Source organism: Schistosoma mansoni, chromosome 2 (genome assembly GCF_000237925.1).
Source record: "Schistosoma mansoni strain Puerto Rico chromosome 2, complete genome".
Lineage (NCBI taxonomy): Eukaryota > Metazoa > Platyhelminthes > Trematoda > Strigeidida > Schistosomatidae > Schistosoma > Schistosoma mansoni.
The window spans coordinates 25,684,342-25,696,353 of record NC_031496.1 but is presented as its reverse complement, the minus strand read 5'-3'; the positions used below and the strand labels follow the sequence as shown (position 1 = coordinate 25,696,353).

At 42.5% G+C, this 12,012-nt stretch overlaps 1 protein-coding gene across 1 annotated transcript in view; it reads left to right on the top strand.

Moving 5' to 3' along the window:
• Positions 1–4,858: 4,858 nt before the first annotated feature.
• Positions 4,859–12,012, top strand: part of Smp_124650 (hypothetical protein) — a gene marked incomplete at both ends in the record, with an annotated part of 17,036 nt that continues 9,882 nt past the window's right edge. Inside the window, one exon of the mRNA XM_018796207.1 lies at positions 4,859–4,889. Within this exon, the coding sequence (XP_018650443.1) occupies positions 4,859–4,889 (31 nt within the window). The remainder of the gene's footprint in view (positions 4,890–12,012) is intronic.

The window sequence follows — 12,012 nt, the reverse complement described above, 5'->3', positions numbered from 1 at the left end:
TCGTATCAGATCGATCTTGGAAAAAATTGTCGTGCCCTTGAGTGATGCCGTGATGTCATGTATGTGGGGGATGGGATAGCTATCGAAACGTGTAGCTGTGTTTAACGCTCGGTAGTCTCCGCATGGTCTCCAACTAACCCCATCCTTTTTTCGAACCATGTGGAGAGGTGAGGCCCAAGGACTGTGAGAAGGACGAATAATACCAGTAGCTAGTAAATTGTCAAACTCACGTTTAGCGAAAGCTAATTTGTCCGGTGCCAGTCGGCGAGGTCTTGCCGTGACTGGTGGTCCGCGGGTGACTATGTGGTGTACCACACGATTGGTCACCGATGGAGTCTCCTCGAGAGGTTTAGTCAATTTGGGGAATTTCTGAAATAAAACGTGGAATAAATCGTCACGCGAATGAAATACACCTGTGATTCGGTACGCGTTTGTGTGGGCTTTAGAGCCCATAAAGTTGCTGTTCGACGAAGTATCAATTAGCTGCAGCCTACGTGAATCGACTAGCAATTCATAGTGCTGTAGGAAATCGATACCGAGTATAGCTGTGGGAACATCGGCAATGATGAACGTCCACAGATACTGTCGTCGGTTGCTCAGGTTGACCGTAAGTTGTCGTGTACCATAGGTGGGAATGACTGAGCCATTCGCAGCGCGTAGTCGAAGCATAGTGGCTTGAGACTTACTGTTACCGATAGGTACGACAGAAACTTGGGCACCCGTATCCACAAGGTACCTAGCGTTGGTGCGATAATCGTGCACGTAAAATAAACGGCCAACCTGAGGTGAAGTGCCGGCGAGTACGGCTGCATTTACTCGCCGGCTGAGGAGTTTCCCGCCTTGTATGAGCAGGGAGCTCGACAATGACGGGCACCGGCTCCGAAAGCACGGTGAAACCAGCACCAACCTGGACTCGCTTCCGAAACCGCCTTCTGGCGTGGCTTGGAAGATGCCCGCTTGGGGCGAGTCGTTACGGCCTTACGAGATTGTGACCTGGGTCGGGGGACGTAGGGGGCTGGCACATTTGCGCGGTCTCGGAAACTGAGACGAGTATGGATACATCTGTCCCTATCCCCATGAGCCGGAGGTCGTCTAGCATCGAGATCAACGTTAGAACGGGAAGTACTAGCAACCAAATAGTCGTCTTTGGTGTTAACTCGTGCTAGAATCTTATCTGCTATGAGGGCCACCTTGTTGAGCGGGGTGTCCTCGAGCAGAGCCGTAAGGGTTGGCTGGATACTGACTGGTAAGGCTTCGAGCCACAACTCTTTTACTATCTCAGAGTCAGCTGTCATGTTTCCTGCAAGGGATTGCAGGCGCGTGAGGTGGTGGCTCGGCTTAGCATCACCCATAGGGTGACGTGCTAATAGTGTCCTCAATCGTTCCTCTCTTGATGGGAGGAAATGTCGAAGGATGGCATCCTTAAGACGGTCATAAACGTTTGGAACGTTGGGATTGAGGACAACCTCACGGACAGCGGTTAGGTGATCCCCGGGCAATGATTCCAAAGCGTAGGCGTACTTCTGCCTTTGATTGGTTATGCGGCGGATCTCAAATTGAGATTCCAGTGCCGCGAACCAGACTTCTGGATCATGAGGGATGAAAGGAACCGGTCGAAAACTGATAACCTGTATCTCGGAGTCTATCATATTTATGTTATTCTTATCGTTATCTACCATATTAAGTTGCCAAAATATTATATATTGAAAAATATCAATACGAATATATGCAACAGATGTGGATAGATAAATAGACTCACCGGATTGATCTGGTTTGGAGAATTGGCCAAGTTTGACTTGTGCTCGATGGATTGGGTTACCAGCTGTATTGCGTGTTCCAAATACGGCTCACCAGTTGTAGTGGATGTCGAGTCGTGGACGGACTATGATCACCGCTACTATTGGATTACGCGTCCAAAAACGACTTGGTTCCCTTGATAGCCCGTAAATCAGAAGGCTTTACTAGTCCAGATCAAGTATATTTATTGGCGATCTCGTGGTATCGAAATAATACCGAGACGTGTCAAAGAGTACAAGCGAATAAGCAGTGCGTGAGCAAGCTCGAACCAAACAAGGCGGATAGTGGAACAAGAAGTGAAACTGATACAGTTAAACAAATACAGTAAAACAATCTCTGGTACAATTGGTTACAATAATAATAATTGTTTCCGTTATTCCAATCGTGTTCTTATCGAGACTGGCCGGTCACTACACACCTATGAAGTGGCAAACTTTGTACTAAAGTACAACTTAAGTGTGTTTGTACTTTTTATAATTTCATCCATATTGAAAGGAAGGTTATTGTGAAACACATCTACAAAGTCAATTGGAGCTGGTCAGCTTATACAGAAAAGATGTAGTCAATGAAAGTGTTTATGAATCGTTATTTGTTTAGCAACGGCAGACAGTGGTAATACACATTTATGTTTACTGAACACCTGGAAAGCCCGGTAATTTTATGTGGTTTTAATTGCAGCTAATCATAATTCACACTTGCAACCGAGGTTGGTGACTTCAGCGCTCTGTCTGTCAATACTATTGACAGTAGTAATAAATATTTCTGCAAATAAATGGTTCTCCACAAGTAAAATTGAATGTGTTTGGTAAATTAACGTATGCATTTTGTAAGTCGTATGCTTCAGTGAATAATGTAGTTGAAAATCTCTCTATGTTTCCTAGGATGGAGACTAAATGCCATCCCTAGATCAGATTAACCTTATAGTCAAAGTCCTGACTTTCCATATGTCTGTCAACAACGAAGAAACAGCTAGAGTCATAGGAAGTGTTTGGGAGTAAAATATACCACAAATTGTAGGTTACAGCTCCAAAGTGATCCGAAAAAGTATGTGAGTGTGGAGTGGTATTGGTCCACGATTACAAGATCCTTGAAGCCGAATATACGACAAGTGCTAGGATTTACATTCAACACTTGACGCTTAGAGAAGGTCAGAAATAGTAAACGCTGAAGACATAATTGATATAGCATGGCTCGACCATGCAGGTGCTGTCACCGCCATGTAATCTCGTCCCATTTGCTGAAATCATTAAAAATAAGCACCAGAGTTAATGGTCTCATGTAAACGTTCATTTTTAAGGCATAAATGCTTGTTTAAACGTTTTTTGAAAAAATACTACCCTATCAGCTCTTCCAGAGGGATGATTAGTCAATGAATATGAACCAGGATGTTGGTTTTTTTGAGAGAGGTTTTTGCTGTCAAAGATTCCTAACATTTTAGGGCTGAAATTAATCACTGTCGGCAACAAAAGTCTGTTTAAAAAGGTCATTTGAAGCTATTTTATAATTCTCTGTAATTAGCAGAGTAATGAAAGGATAGAATCGTTGGCGGAGACAAATGGGTTTTTTCGTTCGTGACTATAGTCTACCCGCAGGAAGCTGCTATCAAATAAATTAACTTCACCGTTCACTTCTTGGTCGAAGAGGCTTATACCGGCCGTACTCTAGAATTTGCAGTTCAAGGACAAAATTCCATGATCAGCCTGTCAGTTGTGACGGTTTTTTAATAACTCAAAATGGAGAAATTTTCCAAGGTCATTCGTGATGATTTTCAAAAATCTGTGAAATCTTTTTTGGCTTACTTGCTGATGTCTGAACTGGCTTTTACTAACACCTAACAGAATTGAAAGCGACATCAATTTCTGTTCGGTCATGCATCCGCACCAGATCAAGTTATGACTCAGCGTGGGAAACAGCTCCTACAATTCACTAGCCAGATTAGAGTAAACACTTCGCGATATATTGATAACGTATCAAATATATCTTTCCTACCTCTTCGCATCTGACTTCTGATTTTAACCCAGTTGGGAAAGATTCGAATATAAGTGTTACTGGTTAATAGTTGTCAAACTAGAATACTAGTCGTATCTTCAAGATTTGTCATTAAGGGTCATGGGCCATAATCACTTGCACATACTCTGCAAGCGTTCAAATGCCTTAACCAGATGTTTCGAATTTAATATTTCACATATGTAAGACCAAATTGAAGATGCTACAGATATTTTAGTTTGGCAACACTTTAACCAGCAACACCTTCTTTAGTTGAACCGTGCCCACCCAGTGAAATCAAAAGTCAGAAGCGAGGAGGTTCGAAGATATATTTGATTGGTTATCAACATGTAGAGAAGTGACTGATCTAAACTGGGTAGCGATCACAGATGAGGTTGAGCACGGCGTTCCCACCCGTGATCTGGTGAGGAAGCATAACCAACAGCCCTCATCTAGGCGAGTCCATTGAAACTAATGTGATCAGCATCTAACGTCAAACTTACAGAGCTACTGATTTTGGGGATTTTTTTACCACTACAACAACTAGAGTAATATGTCCAAGCAGCTGGTTTATTTCTTATTTAGAACACCAACTCACTTGCTTGGGTTCAGAGTGCAGGAACAAAGTTAATTAAGAGTCCTTCCAAACTATTTTACGACGATCGCTTAAAATGCCTACACCTTTGCCCCTTATCATATAACTGCAGGTGACCTTATATAGGCATTTCGTATCTTTAATTATGAGTTGGGTGTTTGTATGTCCTATCCTTTTGCGTCACTGAGCACTAATAATCTCCAGGGCCATAGCAAGAAGGTTTAAAAACAACGATCAAATAGACTCATAGTGAGGTTCCGTTATTTTTATCGATTGGTCAACGACTGGGAAGCCTCACCCGTACAAGTGGTATCAACCTAATCAGTGAGCACTTTCAAGGGTGAGCTGGGACCTCACAGTTAAATATTAGTGCAGTTCTACCAACGTACTATCCTAATTACCGAACACTGATGACAAGGTCGTCTGTCAAAGATATTAGATATTGGAATTAGTTGCGCCAAATTCACAAGTTTGGATACTATGTTGGCTCCACAAAGTCATTCTGGATTTTGTAAGTTATTTGGTTGAATTACACTCTTACCAACTTTGTCGGCCTCTAAATTTTTAAAGCCTTATATCAATTTTGATCATTACCTCAGAATTTGGTACATGTACCAACTCGCATTTATTTCATATTTAAACCCATGCAACCAATAGACTGGAAATGAAGGGAAAAATACAGGAGAAATAATGGAGTAGCGCTCCGAAATGTCTGTTTTTTAGACTGTCCGGGGAAGATAATGCGGATTTTCCTCTATACGTTGCTCTGTGTTTTAAATGTCGCTGGCCAGCGACAACCCGGGTTGTCTGTGTTTCGCCTAAATACACGTTAGTTTATCTAATTTTGCTCCAACTTTTAACATACCTTTGGCATAACCCCAAACGTCTCCTGTGTTCGTCTTTATTCCCATAAAACACCACATGACAACTGCAATGAACGTTAAAAATGGTACATGCTTAAAGAAATTTATGGAAAAGAAAAAACGTCATACCGTACAACTTAATGAGTAGTTGACATATGCTAAAGCATTGATTGCTGTGTATTTTAGTTGTCATTGCAAAGTTTGATTGTAATTTAAAAGGATCGACAAAAGAAAGAACAAGTTGTGTATTATTAATTAGGCGCGTGTACTTAATTACTAGTGCATCCAAATTCAAACAGGCTTCCTCAACACTTAGTCAAAGAGTTTTCCATGCAAGTTAGAAAGTAAGCCCATGTTCAGAAAAATGATTATTACGAACAAAGTTGAACATAAAAAATATTCCACTGGTTATCCCTTTTTGCAACGCTTGTTCAGCTACTGAGAATCAAATAACCTTCTTGTGAATTCTGAAATTTAAAGTACACAAAAGATTACAACAATACCTAACGGCTGTTTTTTGCAAACCAGCTACGTAGTCTTACGGTTATGTTCGTTAACACTGAACATTGTACCTATACAACAGTGGTTTTAACTTCCTTAACTGAAAGAGTTCTGATTGTACATTTCTGTTTCGCCCACTATTATTCTATTATATATATATATATATATATGCATCTTACCCGTTTTCTCTTCCCATTCTCATTGTTTTATCTGGCGCATATATATCTGATGCCCCCTTGTACCAGTATTTATGTTCAAATAAAATAATAGAAAAGAAAAACAACAATGAACAAAAATTAGTGTATGAGAATGAAATAATAATGAGAGAGACAGTTCAATTAGCAAAATTACAACCCCGAAAAATTTTACAGTTAAAAAAGTTACGTTTATATTTTATGAAGAAAGTAAAAGGTTACAGCAGGATCGTAACTGGCTTCTATTCTGAGCGATATCTGATAATGTCTCTAGTTAATGTGTTACATCATCTCTAGGAATACAACCAGGGAGTCAGAAGGGACCAACAGAAGTCAGCCCTTCGTAGCTTTCTTTCATATCACGACACCATGTCATACACTGTCAGTCAGTCAGCTACAACGTAGGACCAGGCACGTATATGCATCGGTCCAAGTTGCCATACCTCGTTAGCACAACAAGATGAACACCGGATTCATAGAAGTAGTTTATTTAGTGGTGGTGGTAGTATATAAATTATAGGTTGTATATAAGGATATAGTACAGGAAGGGAGATATGAAGCAATTTTAGTCTCAAGGTTTAAGGGAAGATAAAGAGTGTATACACCTACGCCATTGTGATCGATTCTGAGCCATGTCACCTAGAGTCTCCAACCATTGGTTACGATAGTCACGCGGACCCCAACCAGGTAGTCTGCATCTGCCAACATGGCTCAGACTAGAAGTTAGTGACTTCAAGCACTGATGCCACGTTTTGGTTTGGCCGCCCTTAACTCTCTTCCAACCATCTCCTACACTAGTCATCATAGCGCGTCGTGGTAATCGGTGTTCAGGCATACGTAACACGTGGCCCAACCATCTCAGTCGATGAAGATTCACAAACTCATCAACCGATTTACCATCGTTCCCTAATACCCTGCGTCTAACCTCACTATTACTTACCCAGTGATCCCAGCAGATGCGAGCAATATTCCTAAGACATTTGTGGTCAAATACTAGTAACCTACGAGTATCTTCTACTCTTAATGGCCATGTTTCACAGCCGTAAAGTAGAACAGAGCGGACTGATGCGCAGTATACTCGTCCTTTAATTGATAGACGGATATCTCGTCTTCACCATAGGTGACGTAAGTTGGCAAAAGCCAAACGAGCTTTTTGAATCCGTGCTGAGATTTCGTCAGACACCAACCCATTAGGGCTGATCAGACTTCCAAGATAAGTGAAGTTGTCGACGCGTTCGACTACTTCACTCCCTATCCTTAGTTCGGGTGTTGATGCAGGCCAGTCCTGGAGTAACAATTTACATTTGGATGGGGAGAAACGCATCCCAAACATCCTTGCATTATTACTGAGTTCCAACAGAAGACTCTGCATTTTGTCAGCGTCTTCACCAAACAGGACTATGTCATCTGCGTATTCCAAGTCGATAAGTGGCCCTGCTGATAGGAGGTCAATTCCTGAAAATTCAGTCGACGAGAGTGTTATTTCCAGCAGCAGGTCTATAATGAAGTTAAACAAAAATGGGGATAGTGGACAGCCTTGACGGACACCACTTGAGGTTGTAAAATCATATGACAGTTCGCCATAAGCTCTCACTCGACTGGTAGTGTTCGAGTAAAGAGCCTTCACAAGGTTTATGTACTTCTCAGGTACACCTTTTAATGACAGACACTGCCACAGAACCTGTCGGTCTACAGAGTCAAATGCTGCTTTCAAGTCAAGAAAAACTATCATTGTCGGACGCCGATAAGCGTGTCTGTGCTCTAAAACTTGACGAATGGTGAATATGTGGTCGATACAGCCACGACCAGGTCTGAAGCCAGCCTGATTTTCTCGTGTTTGCAGTTCACGAGTCTTAGTTAGGCGCCTGATAATTATTGAGGCTAGTATTTTAGATGCTATGTTAGTCAGACTAATCCCTCTATGGTTATCGCAGGATGATTTTGACCCCTTTTTATATATTGGGACAATCAGTGATTGTGACCAGTCGGATGGGATTACATCCGTCTCCCAGATTTTAGCCAGAATATTAGTCAACCTAATCGTTAAAATTGGACCATCATATTTAAAGACCTCTGGAGCCAATCCATCAGGACCAGCTGCTCTTCCTCGTTTCAGATTAGTTATAGCTTTTTGAACTTCAAGTAGGGTCGGGGGCCTACTTCAATGTTCCATTCAGGTTTTCTAGGAATAGTGGGTAGTTGTGCAGTAGCTGAAGGCCAGCTAAACTGCTCCTTAAAGTGTTCCGCCCATCGTTCTAAACGTTTGGGTTGAGAGCAGATAAGGGTTCCGTCTTTTTCGGAGATTGTCTCACTTACACTTGACTTCTTAATTCCGGTTTCTTTTATTAGTCTGAATAGTTGCCTGGTGTTGCCTACAGCCGCTGCCTTTTCCATCTCTTTTGCTTTCGTTGCCCACCACTGCTCACGATCGTTCCTTAGACTTTTAGTTAACCTAGATCTAATTTGTTTACGCTCTTCGTCATGTTCAGAGCCTGATGGGATGAGTTTACGCGAATCCATCAGTGAAATAGACTTAGAGGAAATCCACTGGTTTTTTGGAGCCCTATGGTTTAAATGACTAATAGATGTTACTGCTGTTTCCACAGCTGTTCGTATGTCTTTCCAAGCAGCATCTGGGTCAGTCTCGTTTACAGAACTGCCTAGATGTGAACTCAGTTGTTTCTGGAATTCGCATTTGGCTTTCTCGTCCTCCAGTTCAATCCTAATGGGTCTTCTTAGTGTAATTTTCCTGCGTCCATTGAGGCGCAGACAAATGCGCGCTCGTATTAAAGCGTGATCAGAGTCTAAACAAGTATTCCAATACGAGCGACAATCTTCTATTGAGCCTCTCCGACGATGACTGATGACAATATGGTCTATTTGAGTCCATCGTTGGTTTGGTGCAGGTGGCCGCCATATTAGACGATGTCTCTCCTTATGCTTAAAATTAGTGCTTGCTAAAAATAAACGATTGTCTGAACATAGTTGCAACAGACGATCACCATTATCGGTTCGTTGAGCCGGAATACTAAAACACCCACCTAAATTTCTTTCTGTTTGATTTAAGCTGCCCAATTGGGCATTAAAGTCACCCGCTACGAATACTATGTCTGAGCGCTTAGCTTTCTGAAGAAGCTCAGAGAGCTTTCTGTAAAAGTCATCTTTCACTTCATCATGGCTGCAGTCAGTGGGAGCGTAGGCAGAAACGACGAAAAGGCAACGACGTGTGTCCCTATCCTTCCGAGTTCTTACGGAGCCATTTAGCCGGACAGCACACAGGCGACTGTTAACGGGGATCCATTCTAGTAGTGCCTATTCTGCCCTTGTACTTAGTGCTATGCCTACACCTGCAAGTCCGCGAGAACTAGCCAACGGGTCGCCAGATACACGGAGGGTGTATTTCGTTGGCTGTCCATTTTGGCGAGGTGAGGTCAAGTGAATGACCACACTGGGATCCTGTATGCGTGTTTCTGAGACACAGCATACATCAATGGTACGGGATTCTAGGGTTTTAGCTAAGGAGGCCTGTTGATCGATTTGGCATAGGGTACGTACGTTGAAGGCTCCAATGTGTAGTTTGGAGCGAGGTTTTAGTAGACCTGGGACAGTGTTTCGCACACTAGAATCGTTGGCCATGGTGACACTTGAGGAGGAAACCAAGAGAGGAAGTTTGGTGTTGAAAGTCAAGGTAGAAGGAATAGTAGGAATTGAAGAAGGAGATTGATTATGAATACAGTGGTCTTGAGTGCTGTTAGAGAGGTATGAGGGTAGTTATCACTTCCCGGTTGCCCACACCGTGGAAGGGTGTCATACACTGACCACCTCTCCGCTTTTTCCAACCAGTCCCAGCATCGGCAAATAATGCACGACGTGGAATTCTGTGGGACGAGATTCGTAGAACATGTCCAGGCCACCGAAGTCGGTGTTTCAAGGTGGTGACACCAATTGGATTATCGTCTCTGCGCCCGAACACACGATGCCGAACCTCTGCATCACTAACATGGTGTTGCCACTGGATGTTAGCAATCCTTCAAAGACAACGATGATCAAGCACAGAGAGACGTCTAACATCCTCAACTCGGAAGCCAAGTTTCACAAACAATGCAAAGCTGCTCTCACCGACGCGTTGTAAATTCGACCTTTTACAGCCAGACTAACATCACAAAGGCGCTTAAGATGGCCCAGATTGGCATAAGCCGCTCTTGCTTTTACTATACGTGAATTGATCTCATCACTCACGCCACCACCAGCACTTATGCAGCTACCTAGATACACGAACTTCCCAACTACCTCAATCTACTCACCATCCAGGGTGAGTACAGGATTAGAATCCTGCCAGTCTTGTAGGAGTACTTTGCACTTGGAGGGTGCAAAGTATATACCGTACCTGCGGACACTGATTGCGAACTGATTAAGTGCGGATTGCATGCCTTGGGCATTATCGCACATTAAGACAATATCATCCGCATATTCAAGGTCGAGAAGTCTTTCTCCAGGCAACAGATCCACACCGCAATTATTTACATCCATCAGAGTTGTTTCCAGAATGTCATAGATGGCAAAGTTGAAGAGGAATGGTGAGATTGGGCAACCCTGACTAACCCCACTGCCTGAAAGGAACAATAGAGAAAGGTGGTTGTGTGCCCTCGCTCTGCCTGAGGTGTTTGCATATAGGGTTTTTAAGATGTTAATAAACTTCTGAGGCACACCCTTCTTCAATAGACAATCCCAGAGAACAGTCCTGTCCAACTAATCGAAGGTAGCCCTAATGTCAAGAAACACCACGATTGTTGGTCGGTGATAAGTATGACGGTGTTCTGACATTTAGCGGAGGGTGAAGATATGATCAATACGTCCTCGACCGGAACGAAATCCAGCCTACTCTTCGCGAGTCAATTTTTTTCGGATTTTGAACAACCTACGAAGTATGACGGAGGTCAGTAGTTTGGATACAACCGGAAGCAGACTCATTCCTTGATAGTTGTTACCGAAACGACGTGAACCCTTTTCAAAAATAGGGACAACTATCGACTCATTCCAAGACGTTGGAACACTCTCTAGCTCCCAAACCTTTGTAAACAATTCAGTTAGTTCCTAAACCAGAAAGTCACCAACATATTTAAAATGGGCCGGAAGTAAGTCATTTGGGCTCGGTAATTTGTAGCGCTTCAAGAGTTTGAGTTCCTCGAGGACTTCCGCATCGTTAGGTGGATCAGTCGTCGCAGGCCATGGAGGAAAGGACAGTCTGATCGATGTTGCAGGGTTATCAGACCAGTTGAACTGCCCATCGTCCAAGACGTCGACAGATGTTAGTGATTGGCGTCCCATCGTCTTCACACATTGTTTCGCTGACACCAGACTTCTTTCTGCTAGTGACTCGAAGGAGTTGGAAGAGCTTCCAGCAGTTATCAGATGCGGCTGTCGCTTCGAACTCATTGGCATGTTCCGACTACCAGGCTTCTCGGTCCTAACGCAAGCTTTTCCCAATTTTGTTGCGTAAAAGCCTTCGTTTGTGGTCGAAAGAAGGCTTTTATATGAACTCTACATTCTCTATCTCTTCACGTTCTCGTTGTTATCGTGTGGCGCATATGTATTTGCTGCCCATTCATACCACTGTTTATGTGTTCTAATAAATAAATAATAAATACTGTAAGACATTATATAGGAATAATATATATTTGTAAAATCTCAGCGAATGAATTTGTAGTAAATAAATACTGTAGTTCGTTCTTTGTGCTCTGGAACTATGACAATATCTTTTCCAGTTCTGAGTTTCGTTAGGGCTTTTTGTTCGTGTAAGGTCATTTGAAGGATGAAAGACGTCACTCAGAAGCTTGACAGAAGTCCACCAATACATTGCTTGGGACTCTTGTGTCTCAGTTAAACTTTCTATAATTCACACCACAGACAGAGAAAGTCAGTGGTACAGACCATAACACGAACTAGCAAAACTTAGGAAAGTAAGTAAATAAAATTGGGAGACAAAAAGCAAGGGATAGTTTTATGTTAAGGTTTTAGAAGAAAACACAATTATATAAACGAAGAATATTCTTTTCAATAATTTCTCATCAGGTTC